The sequence below is a fragment of the Pseudophryne corroboree genome, chromosome 4, assembly GCF_028390025.1.
Source record: "Pseudophryne corroboree isolate aPseCor3 chromosome 4, aPseCor3.hap2, whole genome shotgun sequence".
Taxonomy (NCBI): Eukaryota; Metazoa; Chordata; class Amphibia; order Anura; family Myobatrachidae; genus Pseudophryne; species Pseudophryne corroboree.
Genome location: NC_086447.1, coordinates 801,367,461 through 801,393,451, shown reverse-complemented (window position 1 = coordinate 801,393,451; position 25,991 = coordinate 801,367,461). Strand labels below are relative to the sequence as shown.

At 49.6% G+C, this 25,991-nt stretch overlaps 1 protein-coding gene across 1 annotated transcript in view; it reads right to left on the bottom strand.

Annotated features, from left to right (window-relative positions):
* RHOQ (ras homolog family member Q) overlaps window positions 1-13,154 on the bottom strand; it is a 143,559-nt gene extending 130,405 nt beyond the window's left edge. Inside the window, exon 1 of the mRNA XM_063918388.1 lies at window positions 12,650-13,154. Coding sequence (XP_063774458.1) covers window positions 12,650-12,791 — 142 coding nt within the window. The 5' untranslated portion in view covers window positions 12,792-13,154. The remainder of the gene's footprint in view (window positions 1-12,649) is intronic.
* Between the last annotated feature and the right edge of the window lie 12,837 nt (window positions 13,155-25,991).

Sequence of the window (25,991 nt, the reverse complement as noted above, 5' to 3'; positions counted from 1 at the left end):
TCCTTGGCCAGTCCAGGGCAATGAGGATCGCTTGAACCTTTGTTCTTCTTATGATCTTTAGAACTTTTGGAATGAAAGGAAGTGGATGGAATACATACACCGACTGAAACACCCATGGTGTCACCAGTGCATCCACTGCTATTGCTTGAGGGTCCCTCGACCTGGAACAATATCTCTGAAGCTTCTTGTTGAGACACGATGCCATCATGTCTATTTGAGGATTCCCCAATGACTTGTCACTTCTGTGAAGACCTCTTGATGGAGGCCCCACTCTCCTGGATGGAGATTGTGTCTGCTGAGGAAGTCTGCTTTCCAGTTGTCCACTCCTGGAATGAAGATCGCTGACACAGTGCTTGTATGCTTTTCCGCCCAGCGGAGAACATTTGAGGCTTCTGCCATTGCCGCTCTGCTTTTTGTTCCGCCCTGGCGGTTTACGTGCGCCACTGCTGTTACATTGTCCAATTGTATCAGTACGGGCAGATTGTGAAGAAGATGTTCCGCTTGTAGAAGGCCGTTGTAAATGGCCCTTAACTCCAGAATGTCTATGTGGAGACAAGTTTCCTGGCTTGACCATCTTCCTTGGAAGTTTTCCCCGTGTGACTCCTCCCCAGCCTCGGAGATTTGCATCCGTGGTTACTAGGATCCAGTCCTGGATCCCAAACCTGCGCCCCTCCAGGAGGTGAGAACTGTGCAGCCACCACAGGAGTGATATTCTGGTCTTGGAAGACAGGATTATCCTTCGGTGCAAGTGCAGGTGGCATCCGGACCACTTGTCCAACAGGTCCCACTGAGACACTCTGGCATGGAATCTGCCAAACTGAATGGCCTCGTAGGCCGCAACCATCTTCCCCAGCAACCGAGTGCATTGATGGATTGACACACTTGCTGGTTTCAGAATTTGTTTGACCAGACTCTGAAGTTCCTGAGCCTTTTCCACTGGAAGAAAAACTCTCTGTAGCTCTGTGTCCAGTATCATTCCTAAAAATGACAACCGTGTCGCCGGAATCAACTGTGATTTTGGCAAGTTTAGGAGCCAACCATGTTGTCGAAGAACTGCCAGGGACAGTGCAACGTTCTTCACCAACTGGTCCCTGGATCTCACCTTTATCAAGAGATCGTTCAAGTACGGGATAATTGTGACTCCTTGCTTGTGAAGAGGAACCATCATTTCCGCCATTACTTTGGTGAAAATCCTCGGAGCCGTGGAGAGACCAAACGGCAACATCTGAAATTGGTAATGACAATCCTGAATTGCAAACCTTAGATAAGCCTGATGCGGAGGATAAATGGGAACATGCAAGTAGGCATCTTTTATGTCCACCGACACCATAAAATCTCCATCCTCCAGACTGGAGATCACTGCTCGGAGAGACTCCATCTTGAATTTGAATTTTTTTAGGTAGAAATTGAGGGATTTCAGGTTTAGGATTGGTCTGACCGAGCCATCCGGCTTCGGGACCACAAACAGGCTTGCATAAAAGCCTTCTCCCTGTTGTGGCTGGGGAACCCTGACGACGACCTGATTTTGACACAATTTTTGTATTGCGTCGCAAACTACCTCCCTGTCCGGAAGAGAAGCTGGTAAGGCCAATTTGAAAAATCGGCGAGGGGGAACGTCTTGAAACTCCAGTTTGTACCCTTGGTATACTATTTGTAAAGGCCAAGGATCCAGGTCCGAACGAATCCATAACTGACTGAAGAGTTTGAGACGTGCCCCCACCGGTGCGGACTCCCGCAGAGGAGCCCCAGTGTCATGTGCTGGAATTGGCAGAAGTCGGGGAGGACTTCTGCTCCTGGGAACCCGCCCCGGTTGGTGATCTTTTATCCTTGCCCCTTCCTCTGGCAGCAAGGAAGGAAGAACCTCGTCCTTACTTGTATTTATTGGACCGAAAAGACTGCATTTGATAGTGGTGTGTTTTCTTTTGTTGTGAAGGCACATAAGGCAAAAATGATAACGTATCCGCGGTAGCCGTAGATACCAAATCAGCGAGGCCGTCACCAAACAAGAAGCCACCTTTATATGGTAGAGACTCCACATTTTTCTTGGAGTCCGCATCCGCATTCCATTGATGAATCCACAATGCTCGCCTAGCTGAGACTGCCATGGCATTGGCCTTTGATCCCAAAATGCCAATGTCTCTCGCAGCTTCCTTTAGGTAAGCTGCAGCATCCTTGATATGACCCAGCGTCAAGAGGATGCAATCCCTATCTAGGGTATCTATATCAGATGACAAGTTATCTGCCCACTTTTCGATGGCACTACTCACCCACGCAGATGCAATGACCGGTCTGAGTAGCGTACCTGTGGTCGTATAAATGGATTTTAACGTATTTTCCTGCCTACGATCCGCAGGGTCTCTAAGGGCTGCCGTGCCTGGTGACGGAAGAGACACTTATTTAGACATACGCGATAGGGCCTTGTCTACCACAGGGGGTGACTCCCACTTTTCCCTATCCCCCGAGGGAAATGGATAAGCCACCGGAATCCTTTTGGGAATCTGAAACTTTCTGTCAGGACTTTCCCAGAGCTTTTCAAATAGTGTTTAGTTCATGAGAAGGAGGAAACGTTATCTCAGGTTTCTTTTCCTTAAACATACAGACCCTTTTATCAGGAACAGCCGGGTCCTCGGTGATATGTAATACCTCCTTAACCGCCACAATCATGTACTGAATACTCTTTGACAATTTTGGATCTAATCTGGAATCGCTATAGTCGACACTGGAATCAGTGTCCGTGTCAGTATCAGTGTCTGTCAACTGGGCAAACGTACGCTTCTGTGACCCCGAGGGGACCTGGACTTGTAATAACATATCCTCCACAGATTTCTTCCATGTCTGGGTCTGAGATTCAGACTTGTCTAATCTCTTACTAATACGAGCTACATTAGCATTCAAAGCATTTACCCAATCAGGAGTCGGCGGTGCCGACAGGGTCACCCCCACAGCCTTTTGTGTCTCTAATACAGCCTCCTCCTGGGTAGAGCACTCAGCCTCAGACATGTCGACACACGAGTACCCAACACCCACAGACACACCGGGCAAGAAGGGGACAGACCCACAGTGAAGCCTGTCAGAGAGACACAGAGGGAATTTGCCAGCTCACACCCCAGCGCCAAAACAATGGGTCTGAAGCGCCTAATAAAATGCCCCAGACCTGTAGCGCTTTTAATACCAAAGTATATTGCACCAAATAACCTGGTCCCCCGACGCCCCCACCCGTTTTGCACCCTGATACTTGTCAGCAGTGTTGAGGATGGACCAGCGTCTCTGCAGCCTGCGGAGAAGAAATGGCGCCGAGTGAGCTGTGGGGACGAAGCTACGCCCCCTTAATGGCGTGCTTCCGCCCCGCTTCTTCTAATAACTGATTATACTGGCGGGGGTTGGGACAGTGCCTTGACACTAATGTCCCTTCATGCCAGTGTATGCTGAGGATTTTATTAGCTGCCCAGGGCGCCCCCCCGCGCCCAGTAGTGCTTTTTGTGTTTTTGGGAGCCTGGCGCGCAGCGTCCGTTCGCCGCGCGGTACCTCAGAGAATGCCGTCACTGAAGTCTTCTTATCTTCTTCTACTCACCTGTCTTCTGACTTCTGGCTCTGTAAGGGGGTGACGGCCGGCTGCGGGAGTGAGCATCTAGTCGTACCCAGCGATCAGCACCCTCAGGAGCTAATAGTGTCCTGTAGCCAGAAGCAGAGCAATTAACTCACTGGAAGTTGGTCAATCTTCTCTCTCCCACGAAGCAGGGAGACTGTTGCCAGCAGCCTCCCTGAACATAAAAAAATAAGAATTTACTTACCGATAATTCTATTTCTCGGAGTCCGTAGTGGATGCTGGGGTTCCTGAAAGGACCATGGGGAATAGCGGCTCCGCAGGAGACAGGGCACAAAAAGTAAAGCTTTACGATCAGGTGGTGTGTACTGGCTCCTCCCCCTATGACCCTCCTCCAAGCCTCAGTTAGGTACTGTGCCCGGACGAGCGTACACAATAAGGAAGGATTTTGAATCCCGGGTAAGACTCATACCAGCCACACCAATCACACTGTACAACCTGTGATCTGAACCCAGTTAACAGTATGATAACAGCGGAGCCTCTGAAAAGATGGCTCACAACAATAATAACCCGATTTTTGTAACTATGTACAAGTATTGCAGACAATCCGCACTTGGGATGGGCGCCCAGCATCCACTACGGACTCCGAGAAATAGAATTATCGGTAAGTAAATTCTTATTTTCTCTATCGTCCTAGTGGATGCTGGGGTTCCTGAAAGGACCATGGGGATAATACCAAAGCTCCCAAACGGGCGGGAGAGTGCGGATGACTCTGCAGCACCGAATGAGAGAACTCCAGGTCCTCCTTAGCCAGGGTATCAAATTTGTAGGATTTTACAAACGTGTTTGCCCCTGACTAAATAACCGCTCGGCAAAGTTGTAAAGCCGAGACCCCTCGGGCAGCCGCCCAAGATGAGCCCACCTTCCTTGTGGAATGGGCATTTACATATTTTGGCTGTGGCAGGCCTGCCACAGAATGTGCAAGCTGAATTGTATTACACATCCAACTAGCAATAGTCTGCTTAGAAGCAAGAGCACCCAGTTTGTTGGGTGCATACAGGATAACAGCAAGTCAGTTTTCCTGACTCCAGCCGTCCTGGAACATATTTTCAGGGCCCTGACAACATCTAGCAACTTGGAGTCCTCCAAGTCCCTAGTAGGTGCAAGGCACCACAATAAGCTGGTTCAGGTGAAACACTGACACCACCTTAGGGAGAGAACTGGGGACGAGTCCGCAGCTCTGCCCTGTCCGAATGGACAAACAGATATGGGCTTTTTTGAGAAAAAACCACCAATTTGACACTCGCCTGGTCCAGGCCAGGGCCAAGAGCATGGTCACTTTTCATGTGAGATGCTTCAAATCCACAGATTTGACTGGTTTTAAACCAATGTGATTTGAGGAATCCCAGAACTACGTTGAGATCCCACAGTGCCACTGGAGGCACAAAAGGGGGTTGTATATGCAATACTCCCTTGACAAACTTTTGGACTTCAGGAACTGAAGCCAATTCTTTCTGGAAGAAAATCGACAGGGCCGAAATTTGAACCTTAATGGACCCCAATTTGCGGCCCATAGACACTCCTGTTTGCAGGAAATGCAGGAAACGACCGAGTTGAAATTTCTTTGTGGGGCCATCCTGGCCTCACACCACGCAACATATTTTCGCCACATGTGGTGATAATGTTGTGCGGTCACCTCCTTTCTGGCTTTGACCAGGGTAGGAATGACCTCTTCCGGAATGCCTTTTTCCCTTAGGATCCGGCGTTCCACCGCCATGCCGACAAACGCAGCTGCGGTAAGTCTTGGAACAGACATGGTACTTGCTGAAGCAAATCCCTTCTTAGCAGCAGAGGCCATAAGACCTCTGTAAGCATCTCTTGAAGTTCCGGGTACCAAGTCCTTCTTGGCCAATCCGGAGCCATGAGTATAGTTCTTACTCCTCTACGTCTTATAATTCTCAGCACCTTAGGTATGAGAAGCAGAGGAGGGAACACATACACCGACTGGTACACCCACGGTGTTACCAGAACGTCCACAGCTATTGCCTGAGGGTCTCTTGACCTGGCGCAATACCTGTCCCGTTTTTTGTTCAGACGGGACGCCATCATGTCCACCTTTGGTATTTCCCAACGGTTTACAATCATGTGGAAAAAACTTCCCGATGAAGTTTCCACTCTCCCGGGTGGAGGTCGTGCCTGCTGAGGAAGTCTGCTTCCCAGTTTCCATTCCCGGGATGAAACACTGCTGACAGTGCTATCACATGATTTTCCGCCCAGCGAAAAGTCCTTGCAGTTTTTGCCATTGCCCTCCTGCTTCTTGTGTCGCCCTGTCTGTTTACGTGGGCGACTGCCGTGATGTTTTTCCCACTGGATCAATACCGGCTGACCTTGAAGCAGAGGTCTTGCTAAGCTTAGAGCATTATAAATTTACCCTTAGCTCCAGTATATTTATGTGGAGAAAAGTCTCCAGACTTGATCACACTCCCTGGAAATTTTTTCCTTGTGTGACTGCTCCCCAGCCTCTCGGGCTGGGCTCCGTGGTCACCAGCATCCAATCCTGAATGCCGAATCTGCGGCCCTCTAGAAGATGAGCACTCTATAACCACCACAGGAGAGACACCCTTGTCCTTGGATATAGGGTTATCCGCTGATGCATCTGAAGATGCGATCCGGACCATTTGTCCAGCAGATCCCACTGAAAAGTTCTTGCGTGAAATCTGCCGAATGGAATTGCTTCGTAGGAAGCCACCATTTTTACCAGGACCCTTGTGCAATGATGCACTGTTTTTAGGAGGTTCCTGACTAGCTCGGATAACTCCCTGGCTTTCTCTTCCGGGAGAAACACCTTTTTCTGGACTGTGTCCAGAATCATCCCTAGGCACAGCAGACGTGTCGTCGGGATCAGCTGCGATTTTGGAATATTTAGAATCCACCCGTGCTGTTGTAGCAGTATCCGAGATAGTGCTACTCCGACCTCCAACTGTTCCCTGGACTATGGCCTTATCAGGAGATCGTCCAAGTAAGGGATAATTAAGACGCCTTTTCTTCGAAGAAGAATCATCATTTCGGCCATTACCTTGGTAAAGACCCGGGGTGCCGTGGACAATCCAAACGGCAGCGTCTGAAACTGATAGTGACAGTTCTGCACCACGAACCTGAGGTACCCTTAGTGAGAAGGGCAAATTTGGGACATAGAGGTAAGCATCCCTGATGTCCCGGGACACTATATAGTCCCCTTCTTCCTGGTTCGTTATCACTGCTCTGAGTGACTCCATCTTGATTTGAACCTTTGTAAGTGTTCAAAAAATTTTTTAGAATAAGTCTCACCTAGCCTTCTGGCTTCAGTACCACAATATAGTGTGGAATAATACCCCTTTTCTTGTAGTAGGAGAGGTAATTTAATTATCACCTGCTGGGAATACAGCTTGTGAATTTTTTCCCATACTGCCTCCTTGTCGGAGGGAGACCTTGGTAAAGCAGACTTCAGGAGCCTGCGAAGGGGAAACGTCTCGACATTCCAATCTGTACCCCTGGGATACTACTTGTAGGATCCAGGGGTCCTGTACGGTCTCAGCGCCATGCTGAGAACTTGTCAGAAGCGGTGGAACGCTTCTGTTCCTGGGAATGGGCTGCCTGCTGCAGTCTTCTTCCCTTTCCTCTATCCCTGGGCAGATATGATCTTATAGGGACGAAAGGACTGAGGCTGAAAAGACGGTGTCTTTTTCTGCAGAGATGTGACTTAGGGTAAAAACGGTGGATTTTCCAGCAGTTGCCGTGGCCACCAGGTCCGATGGACCGACCCCAAATAACTCCTCTTCCTTTATACGGCAATACACCTTTGTGCCGTTTGGAATCTGCATCACCTGACCACTGTCGTGTCCATAACATCTTCTGGCAGATATGGACATCGCATTTACTCTTGATGCCAGAGTGCAAATATCCCTCTGTGCATCTCGCATATATAGAAATGCATCCTTTAAATGCTCTATAGTCAATAAAATACTGTCCCTGTCAAGGGTATCAATATTTTTAGTCAGGGAATCCGACCAAGCCACCCCAGCTCTGCACATCCAGGCTGAGGCGATCGCTGGTCGCAGTATAACACCAGTATGTGTGTATATACTTTTTATGATATTTTCCAGCCTCCTGTCAGCTGGTCCTTGAGGACGGCCCTATCTATAGACGGTACCGCCCTAACTTCTGGCGGGAAAGGGTATACCGCCCCTAATTTTCTATCGGGGGGAACCCACGCATCATCACACACTTTATTTAATTTATCTGATTCAGGAAAAACTACGGTAGTTTTTTCACATCCCACATAATACCCTCTTTTGTGGTACTTGTAGTATCAGAAATATGTAACACCTCCTTCATTGCCTTTAACGTGTGGCCCTAATAAGGAATACGTTTGTTTATTCACCGTCGACACTGGATTCAGTGTCCCTGTCTGTGTCTGTGTCGACCGACTAAAGTAAACGGGCGTTTTAAAACCCCTGACGGTGTTTTTGAGACGTCTGGACCGGTACTAATTGTTTGTCGGCCGTCTCATGTCGTCAACCGACCTTGCAGCGTGTTGACATTATCACGTAATTCCCTAAATAAGCCATCCATTCCGGTGTCGACTCCCTAGAGAGTGACATCACCATTACAGGCAATTGCTCCGCCTCCTCACCAACATCGTCCTCATACATGTCGACACACACGTACCGACACACAGCACACACACAGGGAATGCTCTGATAGAGGACAGGACCCACTAGCCCTTTGGAGAGACAGAGGGAGAGTTTGCCAGCACACACCAAAAACGCTATAATTATATAGGGACAACCTTATATAAGTGTTTTCCCTTATAGCATCTTTATTATATATTTCTAACGCCAAATTAGTGCCCCCCCTCTCTGTTTTAACCCTGTTTCTGTAGTGCAGTGCAGGGGAGAGCCTGGGAGCCTTCCCTCCAGCCTTTCTGTGAGGGAAAATGGCGCTGTGTGCTGAGGAGATAGGCCCCGCCCCTTTTTCGGCGGCCTCGTCTCCCGCTCTTAACGGATTCTGGCAGGGGTTAAATATCTCCATATAGCCTCCGGAGGCTATATGTGAGGTATTTTTAGCCAAAATAGGTTTTCATTTGCCTCCCAGGGCGCCCCCCTCCCAGCGCCCTGCACCCTCAGTGACTGCCGTGTGAAGTGTGCTGAGAGGAAAATGGCGCACAGCTGCAGTGCTGTGCGCTACCTTTAGAAGACTGAGGAGTCTTCTGCCGCCGATTCTGGACCTCTTCTTACTTCAGCATCTGCAAGGGGGCCGGCGGCAAGGCTCCGGTGACCATCCAGGCTGTACCTGTGATCGTCCCTCTGGAGCTGATGTCCAGTAGCCAAGAAGCCAATCCATCCTGCACGCAGGTGAGTTCACTTCTTCTCCCCTAAGTCCCTCGTTGCAGTGATCCTGTTGCCAGCAGGACTCACTGTAAAATAAAAAACCTAAGCTAAACTTTTCTAAGCAGCTCTTTAGGAGAGCCACCTAGATTGCACCCTTCTCGGCCGGGCACAAAAATCTAACTGAGGCTTGGAGGAGGGTCATAGGGGGAGGAGCCAGTACACACCACCTGATCGTAAAGCTTTACTTTTTGTGCCCTGTCTCCTGCGGAGCCGCTATTCCCCATGGTCCTTTCAGGAACCCCAGCATCCACTAGGACGATAGAGAAACCTAACAATAAGTCTTTTTTCAGAGAAACTCAGTAGAGCTCCCCTGTAGTGCGTCCAGTCTCACTGGGCACAATTCTAAAACTGGAGTCTTGAGGAGGGGCATAGAGGGAGGAGCCAGTGCACACCCCTTTTGAAAGTCTTAAAGTGCCCATGTCTCCTGCGGATCCCGTCTATACCCCATGGTTCTATTGGTGTCCCCAGCATCCTCTAGGACGTATGAGAAATCTCAGGGAAAATGGCCACCACGCCATTTTCCCGAAGATCTGCGCATGTGCAGTAGAGTCTGAGCCCTCTAGAGCTCAGACTCTACAGCGCTCCGGGCAGAGAGGAGGGGGCCCGACAGAGGAGGCTGAACACGGGCCTCCTCCTCTCTTAAAACGCCCCTTCTGTGATGGAAGATATAATGGGGGTAATTCTGAGTTGATCACAGCAGGATCTTTGTTAGCAGTTGGGCAAAACCATGTGCACTGCAGGGGAGGCAGATATAACATTTGCAGAGAGAGTTAGATTTGGGTGTGGTGTGTTCAATCTGCAATCTAAATTGCAGTGTAAAATAAAGCAGCCAGTATTTACCCTGCACAGAAACAAAATAACCCACCCAAATCTAACTCTCTCTGCACATGTTATATCTGCCTCCCCTGCAGTGCACATGGTTTATCCCCAATGAACGGTCAGAGATGCAAAACCCTATTTTGGTGGTTCACCTCAAACAAACAACCTGCACTGTTTCACATGTGGTGCTACAGTAGATTTCATTATGGATGATGGCCAAGATGTAGTGCGCACATCATTTGTACTTATGTATGGTAGCCCCTAAATTATGTATTTTAAAACAGTCAATATAGTGTCATTACCAGCATTCCAATGTCATTGCAGCAGCACTTTGCAGGAATCACACACAATTTGTCCCTAACTAAATTGCCCCCTTAAACTTGAACCGTGCCAGTAAATGATGCTTGATGTGAATTGGTTTAGAGAGTCCCAGATTGGAGATGAGAATCTGAGCCAGGAGGTTGGAGACAAACATTAAGGGGGAATTCAAATGTTATTGCACCCCTGTTCTCTCGTCTAAAGTGAAGGGAGATCGCGGGGCAATATTCAAATGCCCCTAATTATCGCGCTGATCTCACCCATTACACTGGGGTTAGGCTCCCATTACACTCGGGCGTGATCGTGGGAGGGAGGGGTGGGGGAACATTTAAATCTGGCCTCGTTTACAACTTCTCTTAGGCTGGCTGCATGCATGCATGCATGCATGCATACAGAATTTGCTTTGTAGGCGGCCAGTGGAGCAATTCAATTGTCTACCCACCATGCACTAGTGCCACATGTGACTGCTCATTAGTACTGGATTTAGACGCGCGAAGCGGCTTAAGCCATCTAAAGTACTGTTTGGCCACCACCTCAGGAGGCTGTAAGCTGAAATGTGTCCCCTTGTGGCTATTAGCACCCTAGCGGGACAACAGTTATATTGCATTGGGCGCCATCTAGTGGCAGCCATGGAGTAAAACAATTGCGTCACACACATTATACCCACACTGTAATAATGCTGTAACATTTTGACCCTGTCAGAATACTGCTGCCGATCTCACTGTCAACAAAGTGCCCACCAACCTAATGTATGTATCTACTTTATGGTCACATGACTGCTCTGTGATCTCTCATATTGCTGTAACATAAAGTAGAGAGCTGTATATATAAATAGGTAGAGGCATTTCTACAGCTGTGTATATGTGCTACGATCGTAACAAGGGGGGTGGGGCAAGTATTGTACGCCAACGTCACACATTCTCCTGAGCTCATCTATGGGGTGTAGTATGGTACTACGGCGGCCAGCATACCGGCGCCGGCATACCGACTGCTGGGTGAGCGCAAATGAGCCCCTTGCGGGCTCAATGCGCTGCGGGCACCGTGGGTCGTGGACCCCCAAGAGGGAGGATAGTTGTTGGTATGCCAGGTGTCGGGAATCCGGCACCGGTATACTGAGTGCCGGGATCCCAACAGCCGGCATACTGAATACCACCCCATCTATGGGGTGTGAGGGATGAAGACACCGTACTGTGATAACATACTGGCAGGCATTTTAAACAAGCGTTACAATCTATAACAAACAAATGTGACCACATGACATAAAGGATGCGGAGGCTACAAGTGAGGGTTTGTGCCGCCTTGTTGCCTATCACTGATGTACATACACGTGTCACCAAAACCGAGAAAGTGGACTATTCAGTGGTCTGGCCAAATGGTCGGCTCATACAGCGCACAAACAGCGCAAACAATGACCACATACGTGGCCTGTTTCCTCTGCATCCTATCAAGATTACCAGTCATCCTGGCTAATAACCAATTTGTCAGGCTGGTAAAATTACATTTACTAATACATTTAAAAGTATTCTGATTTGTCAGTCATTGAATACTTTACAAGAAAATGTGTTGGATATCTGTGGCAAAAGACCAAAATTATCCTCATTGTATTTCACGTCCGGGATGAAAAAATATATATTTCCTATTATTTTAGATTAGTGGTCCTTTAAAATAATATCTCCAAGATTGTGTAAATAACTAGTTGTTTCTCGGAAATCACTTCCCATTAGGATGACGGCATGTGACATACAGTGCAGATTACTAACAGCATAAAGAGAAGACCCAACACTTGCTGACATCACCGCCACCGCACCGGCTAATGCAGGACAGAGATGCAAGTGGCATCATAGCTATCTCTATGGATTATTCCAATGCTTTCCAGGAAAACACAGGGAGGGGGGCAGCAAGCAGACAAGAGAACTATTGTGTGTGTGAGTGGGATGTGGGGCAAAGTAGGGTCAGCTGCAGATTGCTAGGGAACAGTTCTAGATAGCCCTGCAGCTGCAATCATGGCAAACAGGACTGGCACTAACCGTTACGGTAGATGCTAGAATCAAGTGGGCTACTAACCGTTACCGTACTTACCAGAGGGCACAAGGGGGTAGAGTCCAGCTTCATATCCACATATGCCAGCACTCACTCCTGGTGCAGAACCTCTTGGCAGCACTAGTTGCCAGCTGTAAGGTTAGACATGCCACAAGCAGCAAGAGGTTTATAATGTGGTGTTCTCCTACTTAAAGCTGGAAACATATCCTTGTCTATGTACAGTATGACCCAACACTTGCTGACATCACAGCCACCACACCGGCTAATGCAGGACAGAGATGCAAGTGGCATCATAGCTATCTCTATGGATTATTCCAATGCTTTCCAGGAAAACACAGGGAGGGGGGCAGCAAGCAGACAAGAGAACTATTGTTGTGTGTGTGTGTGTGTGTGTGTGTGTGTGTGTGTGTGTGTGTGTGTGTGTGTATTATACAGTAGATATGTAGATATATATATATATATTATACAGTAGATGCAGAAAAGTGAGGCTAAGTCTTACCTGCATAGTGGTCAAACACTGTGGGCACATACTCCTCTGGGAAGGCATCATTGGCATAGCTCATGAGCAGACAAGTTTTGCCCACCGCCCCATCTCCCACCACCACGCATTTTAGCATGCTACTTCCAGTCCCATTCGCCATGGATCTTCATCTTAACGAGTCGGGCCAGGGAGAAAGCCAGGTCACATTGCACCGCATGACATCCCCTCCGCTCCTTCCCTAAAAGTGCCTGCTGGCGCCCGGCGTCCTCCCCCAGCAGCAGCAGCAGCACAGATGACACAATGGTGAGGGTGAGACTGGGGACGGGAAGTTTGTGCAGCGCATCTCACACCAGCAGCGGCAGCAGCAGCGCCAGGCACACGGGCACACTTCCCTCCAGATAATAATCTTATTTCTTATTCTTCTTACAAAGTGCGTGCACTTGTCCTCCCTCCCCCAACTTGTAAGGACACAGCAGCAGCAGCAGCGCTACTTCCCGGCTCTGCAGTCTCAGCCTAGCTTGGCCCGGGGGGGCTGGGAGAGCAGATGCAGGCAGCTCATGTGCTGCTTAAGGGACCGTCTCTAAAGCGCTTCCTGCAGTAGAGAGAGGGAAGATTGGAAACTACTACTGGTGCCACATGTGTCATATCAGCTGGCATCCCAAGCCTTGTAATAGTGGTGCCCTGAAGGTTACAGGCTGGGTGCCCACCAATAGTCTCAGCCCTCATATGCTGCAGAACATTTACATATTTCTGTTTTACAGATGATGTAGCAGATGAAGCAAAACCACCAACCTGGACACATGTGCAGACAGCTGTAACCACTGGAATCCTTTTTCTGTTTTTTTTTCTTAAAGATATACAGGTATGTATGTAAGAGGTGCGGCTGCGCGTGTGGTGGTGCCTGCTGCCGCGCAGGTGTAGTCTCGGTACTCACCAGGCGCCGCTCTCTCTCACCTTCAGGTACCGGAACCTTCAACGGACCTGGCAAATCTTCCGTCGGATCCGGACACGACGACCTAGGAGGAAGGAGATTGCTGAGTGCCGTCCTCCTAACTGTGGCCTGAAACGCCCTCCGACCCCGAGAAAAATAGTGTTTTCGGGCTAGGTGAGGGTCATCCCAGGCGTCCGCCTCAGAGCCCGAATTTCACCTATTGGCACTCTCGCACCAGGTGGAAATTCTACCTTGCACCGGCGTGCAAGGCTCACCGTTCGCCCTGAAGGAAGGGAGACAGATAGGGACACACACAGAAGGAACACACAGACCGATGTTACTCACCGTCCTACGTCTTGTACTCCGATCTTCTCCACTTACAGGTCCCTGTAAGGAGGCAAAGAGAGAAACAGCCGTGCAGGGCCTAGAACTACCCTAGTGTGCGTCCGCTACACTAGCTACATAAACAGAGCCCTCAAACTAGCTCGTGTGAGTGGTGCAACACAACTATGCACAAACTTAAAACAAACAGACACTTTGCCCTGCACGGTAACAACACACATCAGAGTACATCAAACGGTGCGATTCCTTTAGATCCCTACCTGCACTCTGGGGGGTGGACGCCGCACAGCCTACCCACCTCCTGTACCTTCCCTTATGTGGGCCTCAGGCCAAGCGACCTACCTACCTAATCACCTCAGGGTGGCCTGAACCTAGTGCCCAGTGCCACCTTTATTCACCTCGGGGGAAACACTTCTTCACTGGGCCTAGCGCCCCCTGACTGCACACAGGCCGGAGGCCTGACTTCACCCACGGGCCTAGCGCCCGCCTAACTCGTCACTCGTGGGGTGACCTGGGCCTAGTACCCAGCATCACCTTTATATATCCTAATTGGCCAAAGTACACTAGAGCCTAATGCCCTCTAATGCCCCCACAGGCCTATTGCCTGGGTTGCCCCCGGGCCTAGTGCCCGCCTACTGCGCCACTTAGGTGGCTTGGGCCTAACGCCCAAACCACCGACTATGATGATGACCCCCCAACCTCCTATCTGCGCAACAGGCCTAGTGCCTGAATTGTGCCCCCGGGCCTAATGCCCGTCCCTGTTGGTCGAGGGAGGAAAAAAGAGGGGGTGAAAGTTGCCTCACTGAGGCCTCACCTGCTCCAGGGATCTCCAGCACCCGCTTCTGCCGCTGACCCGTCCTGGCCAGCGGCGTCGCCTCCGCTCCTCCGCGTCCAGCCGCCGCTGGACATCTTCTTGCAGGAGCCCGACGTCTTCCGGCCTCTTCAGCGGCCACCGGAGCTCCTCTTTCCACGGCCGTCTTCTTCTTCTCCTCGCGGCGTCTCCTCCGCTCCCCCGCGCGGTTTTCTCACTCCGGGTCCCGGCCGCTTCTCTGCCGCTCTTCGGCGCACGCAGTCTCTTCGGCTCCCGCCCGGCGTCTCACGTCAGACGCTGGGGGCGGGACCTATGACGCGGCGAGCGCCGATTGGCTCGCCGCGCCCCTCTCTGATTGGCCGCCGCTCCGGGAGCCGCGATTGGCTCCCGGAGGGCGCCAATATTTGAACCTCTCCGCAGCCTCCGGTCCGGTGCAGGGAAAAGGGTAATCCCTGCACCGGACACCCGCCGTCGCCACGCACCCAGCGCTGGGGACAGACAAGCTGCCCCAGCGCTGTCCCCAGCCAGGGACAGCACCACTGATGTGCCCACAGGGCACATCTCTACATGTATGTCAGATAATTTGACGCTTATAACATGTAACTTATTCTTATCCATCCGTGTCATAAATGAAAGCTGTTGTTCTTTCTCTGTGCAATGCTTCTATCCCCACCAGTTGCAGTTCATGACTCCACAGGAGCCAGAAGAAGTACATGTACATGGTGAGCTGTTGTGGAAGTAATTTGGAGTATAGCAAGTTTGGGTGCAGCCTCCTCCTGGCGCCCCCGTACATAGGGGGTAATTCCAAGTTGATCGCAGCAGGACATTTTTTAGCAGTTGGCCAAAACCATGTGCACTGCAGGGGGGGCAGATATAACATTTGCAGAGAGAGTTAGATTTGGGTGTGGTGTGTTCAATCTGCAATCTAAATTGCAGTGTAAAAGTAAAGCAGCCAGTATTTACCCTGCACAGAAACAAAATAACCCACCCAAATCTAACTCTCTCTGCAAATGTTATATCTGCCTCCCCTGCAGTGCACATGGTTTTGCCCAACTGCTAAACAATTTCCTGCTGCGATCAACTTGGAATTACCCCCATACCGTGGAGCCAAAGATGGTTAAACCCTGTGGAGGCCCATAGGCAGTTGAAATCTAGGGCCCCCCTTGCAAATTATCTCCTAATACATTTTAATTTTACCAACCAACAGTCTACGATCTGGAAACTGTAATGTGAATCTGATGTCTATGGTTTATGTACTTGTTGTTAATGGGGGGTCTACTACGGTATGCTGCTGCTCAGGATCCCGGCGCCGGGATCCCGACCGCCGGTATACCGGCAGCGGGGCAAGTGCAAAAGAGCCCCTTGCGGGCTCACTGCACTCGCCACGCTGCGGGCACGGTATTCTCCCTTCAGGGGTGTCGTGGACACCCCAAGAGGGAAAATAGTTGTCGGTATGCCGGCTGTCGGGATTCTGGCGCCGGAATGCTGAGAGCCGGGATCCCGACAGGCGGCATATAAAGTGGCACTCGTTAATGGGTACATTGCACGAATACAGTACTTTCTCTACAGAGACTTTAATGTTATGCCGTTTCACTGAGTTGATTAATTTTTTCTAACTTTTGGAAACAATTTAAGAAAGCTTGATTGTCATTTTCATTCAAGAACAAATCAATATTACTTTGATCTGTTGTCACAGGGCCCCTAAAAGACACGAGGCCCAGAGCCGGATTATGACAGGGGCGGTCGTCTCTGGGCCCCTACACATTAGGGGCCCACACACACTGTCCCTCAGAACTTGCACTTCAAATGTGACACCAATGTAAGTATACCCCACCTTGGCAGTTTCACTCTCTGCCTCCGAAACCCCGGCGCTACCTCTCCGTCTCCTCTCAGAGTTGCCCAGAAGACACAGAACCTCCGTGACCATGTCTTCCGGGAGCAGAGAGTGAGGCTGCCAAAGCGGGGTATACTTACCTGGACACAAACACACCCAGGCACCGTCAGCGGGACTCCAGATGTGTCGACCTCCTCCATTCTCTACAGTGCGTGCACCCTCACGCTGTGCTCTATTCCATCACACAGCAGGAGAAGCGGCCAGCGCAGCTCCACTCTCCAACAATCACCTCTGGACTCCTACAGCCAGTAAGTGAGATGAAGCAGGTGGGGGAAGCAAGGGGGGGAAGGGGATATTTTAACCTATGCAGCAGTCCTGTGTTGCATAAAAATTGATAGGGGGCCCCCACAAGTTAGTTGCCCAGGGGAACCCCACAGCCCTTAATTTGCCCCTGACGAGGCCCATAGGCCAGTGCCTACTCTGCCTATTCGGTTATCCGGCACTGTGTGAGCCGATACTTAGGGGTATATTTACTAAAGTGCAGGTTCATAGAAGTGGAGATGTTGCCCATAGCAACCAATTACATCTAGCTAGTTTAGAAGTTGCTAGGTAAATGATAAGTAGAATCCTACTGGTTGCAATAGGCAACATCTCCACTTCTATAAAGCCACACATTAATAATACGCCTTTCCGACTAGCAAAAATTTCCCGGGTTATTGTACATGAACGGGCATCAACCTGGGATTTTGCTTAGTTTGAAAGGGTCCTAAAGCAATATCCCGGGCCGAGCGTCCTGGCATTTCACCCCAGGTCGCGACCTGGGTTGAAGCTGGAATTGACCCGGTATGCGTGCAGTGTGAATGGGTAAGCCGGGTCAAGGCGACCTGGCTGTGTAAGTCTGAAAGGCTTATGAATCTTCCCAAGTCAGACGGATCTCTGTGTATGAATGCAAAGGTTAAGCATATAGCACATACGCAGAAGCAAAGTTCTGCATTTGTATATATCTATCATATTCTGTGCCAGATGGAATTTAGCTGCGTCTGCCTTTCTGTGAAATGGGAATTTTGGGGCTGAAATTGGGTTGCAACAATCGCAGGGAGCTGTTCAGAGTAGTTGGGAATGTCATAGACGTGTCACTTCAGTTCCGTGTCATCCTGAGTCATGCGTTCAGAGAATGGACACCTGCTGCATCTAGCATGGGGCTTGTGCAAGTCTAAAACTAATCATGGCAGTTACGGTGGTGGGTGTCCCTTCAGACACACAGATTCTTGTATTAGTGGTACGGAATCTTGCATTAATATGCTGTAAATAAATTAGGCTTCCACAAATTCAGCCCCTATACCAGCTCTTGACATTACAATTGTCCAGGATCTTGTTATTATTCCAAATGTATACGTATTTACACACACACTTCTTCCCATTGCCAACCACTATGCACAGAACCCATATTGTACACATCGGGGGTAATTCTGAGTTGATCGCAGCAGGAATTTTGTTAGCAGTTGGGCAAAACCATGTTCACTGCAGGGGAGGCAGATATAACATGTGCAGAGAGAGTTAGATTTGGGTGGGTTATTTTGTTTCTGTGCAGGGTAATACTGGCTGCTTTATTTTACACTGAAATTTAGATTGCAGATTGAACACACCCCACCCAAATATAACTCTCCCTGCACATGTTATATCTGCCTCCCCTGCAGTGCACATGGTTTTGCCCAACTGCTAAAAAATTTCCTGCTGCGATCAACTTGAAATTACCCCCATCATCCCTATTACAGTCAAGATGAGTGTTAATCTTTTTGGTCATAAGGGCAGTGCAGATAAAGCTATCACCACAGAACACATTGGGGGGAATTCAATTGCATTTTTTTTCCTGCAAAAACACGCAGACGCAGGGTTTTGGTATTCAATTAAAACTCAACCACGTCCTTTTTCTCGAATCTCCAGATCACAGCTGGAGATTAGTCAGCTTAATTAGTAATTACTTACCTTCCGAAGCGGGAGCTCTGCAGCAGCGGTGTGAGTTGTGTGAAGTGTGTGCGAGTGCTTGCAAGAGTGCGTGAGTGTGTATGACTGTGTGTGTATGAGACTGACCCCCGGTGTGTGTGACCAACACGCCCGGAGCCGGCTGCTGGGTATTGCAGGTATTGGGAGTGCACTTACCTGTGGTAATCCAAAATTGAGCGTGAGGTGAGTGTAGATTTTTACCTCGCTAAACCTCGCTCCCAGTTGGATTCCTCCCATTGTCTCCTCCAGAGGGTATAGCTGAGCAATCTGGATGGTCTAGTATGCTGTAGGTTTTTCAGTTTTGGGGAGAGCTGGTGTGCATGTTCCTGGAGACAGTAGTCTGGCCATTTCTGGTGGTGGGAAAAGCAAACCACTGCTGATTCACAAGTCAAAAAAAATACCCCCATACTTACGTTCTGGATTCTGACTGTCAGGTTTCTGGCATCCGTATTCTGACAGGTGTCAGAATTTCAGCCGCGGTCTTCTAAATGCCGGCATGGTGTCCATTGGGATGCCAACTAATCCCAAGCCAGGGCATTAATTCCAAAGACCATAGTTTTTCCATTTTAAATGTGGGTACTGTACATTGCTCACAAGCAGCATGATATGGAATTGCACGCAAGTACAAAATGCACTGGAGACTACATTTCTCTGACGTCCTAGTGGATGCTGGGGACTCCGTAAGGACCATGGGGAATAGCGGCTCCGCAGGAGACTGGGCACAGCTAAGAAAGATTTAGGACTACCTGGTGTGCACTGGCTCCTCCCACTATGACCCTCCTCCAGACTTCAGTTAGAATCCTGTGCCCGGCTGAGCTGGATGCACACTAGGGGCTCTCCTGAGCTCCTAGAGAGAAAGTATATTTTAGGTTTTTTATTTTACAGTGAGATCTGCTGGCAACAGACTCACTGCAGCGAGGGACTAAGGGGAGAAGAAGCGAACCTACCTAACTGGTGGTAGCTTGGGCTTCTTAGGCTACTGGACACCATTAGCTCCAGAGGGATCGACCGCATGGAACCGGCCATTGGTGTTCGGTCCCGGAGCCGCGCCGCCGGCCCCCTTACAGAGCCAGAAGCAAGAAGAATCCGGAAAATCGGCGGCAGAAGACATCAGTCTTCACCAAGGTAGCGCACAGCACTGCAGCTGTGCGCCATTGCTCCTCATACACACTTCACCCTCCGGTCACTGAGGGTGCAGGACGCTGGGGGGGGGGCGCCCTGAGAAGCAATAAATACACCTTGGCTGGCAAATATATCACAATATATAGCCCCAGAGGCTATATATGTGATAAATACCCCTGCCAGAATCCATAAAAAAGCGGGAGAAAAGTCCGCGAAAAAGGGGCGGAGCTATCTCCCTCAGCACACTGGCGCCATTTTCTCTTCACAGTGCAGCTGGAAGACAGCTCCCCAGGCTCTCCCCTGTAGTTTTCAGGCTCAAAGGGTTAAAAAGAGAGGGGGGGCACTAAATTTAGGCGCAATATTGTTTATACAAGCAGCTATTGGGGGAAAAATCACTCAGTTATAGTGTTAATCCCTGCATTATATAGCGCTCTGGTGTGTGCTGGCATACTCTCTCTCTGTCTCCCCCAAAGGACTTTGTGGGGTCCTGTCCTCAGTCAGAGCATTCCCTGTGTGTGTGTGCTGTGTGTCGGTACGGCTGTGTCGACATGTGGGATGAGGAAGGTTACGTGGAGGTGGAGCAGAGGCCGATAAATGGGATGTCGTCCCCTGTGGGGCCGACACCAGAGTGGATGGATAGGTGGAAGGTATTAAACGACAATGTCAACTCCTTACAAGGCTGGATGACGTAAAACAGCTGTGGGACAGCAGGCTTCTCAGCCCGCGCCTGCCCAGGCGTCTCAAAGGCCATCAGGGGCTCAAAAAAGCGCCCGTTACCTCAGATGGCAGACACAGATGTCGACACGGAGTCTGACTCCAGTGTCGACAAGGTTGACACATATACACAATCCACTAGGAACATCCGTTACATGATCTCGGCAATAAAAAATGTGTTACGCATTTCTGACATGAACCCAAGTACCACATAAAAGGGGTTTTATTTTTGGGGGAAAAAAGCAGCCAGTGTTTTGTTCCCCCATCAGATGAATGAATGAATGAATGAAGTGTGTAAAGTAGCGTGGGTTCCCCCAATAAGAAACTGGTAATTTCTAAAAAGTTACTGATGGCGTACCCTTTCCCGCCAGAGGATAGGTCACGTTGGGAGATATCCCTTAGGGTGGATAAGGCGCTCACACGTTTGTCAAAAAAGGTGGCACTGCCGTCTTAGGATACGGCCACCTTGAAGGAGCCTGCTGATAAAAAGCAGGAGACTATCCTGAAGTCTGTATATACACGCTCAGGTTATATACTGAGACCTGCAATCGCCTCAGCATAAATAGTGCTGCTGCAGCGTGGTCTGATACCCTGTCAGATAATATTAATACTCTAAGACAGGGAAAATAGTTTGCTAACATAGAGCATATTAAAGACGTCGTCTTATATATAAAGGATGCACAGAGGGATATTTGCCGGCTGGCATCCAGAATTAATGCAATGTCCATTCTGCCAGGAGGGTATTAGAAACCCGGCAGTGGACAGGTGATGCTGCCTATAAAAGGCACATGGAGATTCTGCCTTATAAGGGTGAGGAATTGTTTGGGGATGGTCTCTGGGACCTCGTATCCACAGCAACAGCTGGGAAGAAAAAACATTTTTACCTCAGGTTTCCTCACAGCCTAAGAAAGCACCGTATTTTCAGGTACAGTCCTTTCGGCTTCAGAAAAGCAAGCGGGTCAAAGGTGCTTCCTTTCTGCACAGAGACAAGGGAAGAAGGAAAAAGCTGCACCAGCAGCCAGTTCCCAGGATCAAAAATCTTCCCCCGCTTCCTCTGAGTCCACCGCTTGACGTTGGGGCTCCACAGGTGGAGACAGGTGCGGTAGGGGCGGTCTCGGGAACTTCAGGGACCAGTGGGTTTGCCCACAGGTGGATCCCTAGGTTCTGCAAATAGTATCACACGACTCCCCCTCGCCGTTACCTCACCTCAGCCTTGCCTGCTGCCCTCGGAGAAAGGTAGTACTGGCGGCAATTCACAAGCTGCACTTCCAGCAGGTGAAATCTAGGTACCCCTCCTTCAACAAGGCCGGGGTTACTATTCCAAAATGTTGTGGTACCGAAACCTGACGGTTCGGTGAGACCCATTCTAAAATTGAAAGCCTTGAACACTTATATACGAAGGTTCAAGTTCGAAATGGAATCGCTCAGGGCGATTATTGCAAGCCTGGATGGTATCACTGGACATCAAGGATGCTTACCTGCATGTCCCTATTTACCCTCTTCACCAGGAGTACCTCAAAATTGTGGTACAGGATTGTCATTACCAATTCCAGACGTTGCCGTTGGTCTGTCCCCGGCACCGAGGTTTTTACCAAGGTAATGGCCGAAATAATTATCCCGTACTTGGACGATCTCCTTATAAAGGCGAGGTCCAGGGAGCAGTTGTTCGGCGGAGTAGCACTATCTCGGGAAGTGCTACAACAGCACGGCTGAATTCTGAATATTCCAAAGTCGCAGCTGGTTCCTACGACGCGTCTACTGTTCCTGAGTATGGTTCTGGACACAGAACAGGATAAAAAGGGTTTCTCCCGGAGGAGAAGTCCAAGGAGTTGTCGTCTCTAGACAGAGACCTCCTAATACGTATACAGGTGTCGGTGCATCAATGCACGCGAGCCCTGGGAAGGATGGTAGCTTCTTACGAAGAAATTCCATTCGCCAGGTCCCATTCAAGGATTTTCCAGTGGGATCTGTTGGACATGTGGTCCGGGTCGCATCTTCAGATGCATCGGCGGATAACCCTGTCTCCAAGGGCCAGGGTGTCGTTGTTGTGGTGGCTGCAGAGTGCTCATCTTCTAGGGGGCCGCAGATTTGGCATACAGGACTGGGTCCTGGTGACCACGGATGCCAGCCTTCGAGGCTGGGGGGCAGTCACACAGGGAAGAAACTTCCAAGGCTATGGAAAAGTCAGGAGACTTCCCTACACATAAATATTCTGGACCTAAGGGCCATTTACAATGCCCTAAGTCAGGCTAGACCCCTGCTTCAACACCGGCCGGTGCTGATCCAGTCAGACAACATCACGGCGGTCGCTCATGTACACGACAGGGCGGCACAAGAAGCAGGATGGCGATGGCAGAAGCCACAAGGATTCTCCGATGGGCGGAAAATCATGTGTTAGCACTGTCAGCAGTGTTCATTCCCGGAGTGGACAACTGAGAAGCACACTTTCTCAGAAGACACGACCTCCACCCGGGAGAGTGGGGACTTCATCCAGAAGTCTTCCAAATGATTGTACACCGTTGGGAAAGGCCACAGGTGGACATGATGGCGTCCCGCCTCAACTAAAAGTTACAAAGATATTGCGCCAGGTCAAGGACCCTCAGGCGATAGCTGTGGATGCTCTGGTAACACCGTGGGTGTACCAGTCGGTGTATGTGTTCCCTTCTCTGCCTCTCTTACCCAGGGTAATGAGAATAATAAGAAGGAGAGGAGTAAGAACTATACTCATTGTTCCGGGTTGGCCAAGAAGAGCTTGGTAACCAGAACTCCAAGAAATGATCTCAGAGGACCTATGGCCTCTGCCGCTCAGACAGGACCTGCTGCAGCAGGGGGCCTGTCTGTTTCAAGACGTACCGCGGCTGCGTGGACGGCATGGCGGTTGAACGCCGGATCCTGAAGGAAAAGGGAATTCCGGAGGAAGTTATCCCTACGCTATTTAAAGCTAGGAAAGAAGTGAACGCTAACCATTATCACCACATATGGCGGAAATATGTTGCGTACTGTGAGGCCAGGAAGGCCCCAAAGGAGAAATTTCAGCTAGGTCGATTTCTGCACTTCCTACAGTCAGAGGTGACTATGGGCCTACAATTGGGTTTTATTAAGGTCCAGATTTCGGCTCTATCGATTTTCTTCCAAAATGGAACTGGCTTCACTGCCTGAAGTTCAGACATTTGTCAAGGGAGTGCTGCATATTCAGCCTCCTTTTGTGCCTCCAGTGGCACCGTGGGACCTCAACGTGGTGTTGGGTTTCCTAAAGTCACATTGGTTTGAGACACTCAAAACCGTGGATTTAAAATATCTCACGTGGAAAGTGGTCATGCTTTTGGCCTTGGCTTCGGCAAGGCGGGTGTCAGAATTGGCGGCTTTGTCATGCAAAAGCCCCTATTTGATTTTCCATATGGATAGGGCAGAATTGAGGACTCGTCCCCAGTTTCTTCCTAAGGTGGTATCAGCTTTTCACTTGAACCAACCTATCGTGGTGCCTGCGGCTAATAGGGACTTGGAGGACTCCAAGTTACTGGACGTAGTCAGGGCCTTGAAAATTTATGTTTCCAGGACGGCTGGAGTCAGGAAGACTGACTCGCTATTTATCCTGTATGCAGCCAACAAGATGGGTGCTCCTGCTTCAAAGCAGACTATTGCTCGCTGGATTTGTAGCACAATTCAGCTTGCGCATTCTGTGGCTGGCCTGCCGCAGCCTAAATCTGTAAAAGCCCATTCCACGAGGAAAGTGGGCTCTTCTTGGGCGGCTGCCCGAGGGGTCTCGGCTTTACGACTTTGCCGAGCTGCTACTTGGTCAGGGGCAAACACGTTTGCAAAATTCTACAAATTTGATACCCTGGCTGAGGAGGACCTTGAGTTCTCTCATTCGGTGCTGCAGAGTCATCCGCACTCTCCCGCCCGTTTGGGAGCTTTGGTATAATCCCCATGGTCCTTACGGAGTCCCCAGCATCCACTAGGACGTCAGAGAAAATAAGATTTTACTCACCGGTAAATCTATTTCTCGTAGTCCGTAGTGGATGCTGGGCGCCCGTCCCAAGTGCGGACTGTCTGCAATACTTGTATATAGTTATTGTTAACTACAAGGGTTATTGTTGAGCCATCTTTTGAGAGGCTCTGTTGTGTTCATACTGTTAACTGGGTATATTATCACGAGTTATACGGTGTGATTGGTGTGGCTGGTATGAGTCTTACCCGGGATTCAAAATCCTTCCTTATTGTGTCAGCTCTTCCGGGCACAGTATCCTTACTGAAGTCTGGAGGAGGGTCATAGTGGGAGGAGCCAGTGCACCAGGTAGTCCTAAATCTTTCTTAGCTGTGCCCAGTCTCCTGTGGAGCCGCTATTCCCCATGGTCCTTACGGAGTCCCCAGCATCCACTACGCACTATGAGAAATAGATTTACCGGTGAGTAAAATCTTATTATAAAACTGAAATCAATAACAGGCTTTTCAGAGTCATACAGATCTCAGTCATATCTCCACTTGTTGCTCAGTGGGTGTCACCAGCCGGCAACTAGGTATTTATTGCAATTTTGACTACTTTACCTGCAACTCTGAATCAGGCCCAAGAACTGTTAAATACTGTAGATCAATTTTGCAAGAACGCTGCATAATAACACCACCTGTACCTGCTGTATGATGCATACTTGCCTGCTCTCTCCGAAAGTCCCGATTTTTCAGGTAGTACACCGCACCCCCAAAAGAGTAAGCACCCAGCAGGAGCTACAGTCAAGAGCTATGAAAGCGAAAATGATGTGAGAAAACCAAAATGAGACAGACAGATGGGAAGACAGAGGCCCATTTATAAAGCAATATTTACGGCTATTTCCCAAACACACAATTTTTTAAATTTTTTTAAAAATATTAGTTATCATCTGTATGTACAGTATGAAGGAGGGACCGAAGCAGGTATTTCCGATACTCCTGTGATCCCTACATTCCCGCTGGCAGCCGCATTCTTCATAGGTTCCTATGGGGAATGCGATGCTGCCCAATTTACTAATATCCGGAATGCTGCACATTCCTGATATTGGCACCTGCCGCTACCACCATCTCCAGATAGCAGTAGCCTGTTGTAGCCTATAAGCTACACATCGTGGGTGTATTTCCGGCAGGAACCCTTCCCCGGAAATGGCTGCTGCGCACGGTGGTCAGTGGGGACTACACATGCGCAGCAGCCCAGCCTGGGCGGCACCACACTCGCCACATTTCAGGGACAGGCTGCTTCCCTGCCTGTGCCAGATGATACATTAACCCGCAGTGATTGCATTCTGCAGTGCAATCCTGGGTGCTAATATCACGTAGACAAGGCACAAACAGGCATATTCAATTGTGTGCAGGATTTTGCCCGTAAAAAATTTAGAGGACCGTGCAACCAATTTTTAATTACTGTGTGTATGCGCGCTTTAAAAAAAAATGTCGGCAAATGTTTTTTCAGGCAAAATCCCAAAGGGAAGAAGAAAAAAGATGAAGCCACAGAACACCGGGCACTCACCAAAGTATTCTCCCCGCTCCTGTGCTAGGCTGCTGCATTCTACAGACTGCTGACCAAGGGCGAAGCTACTATAGGTGCAGGGAGTGCAGCTGTTATGGGGCCCAGAGC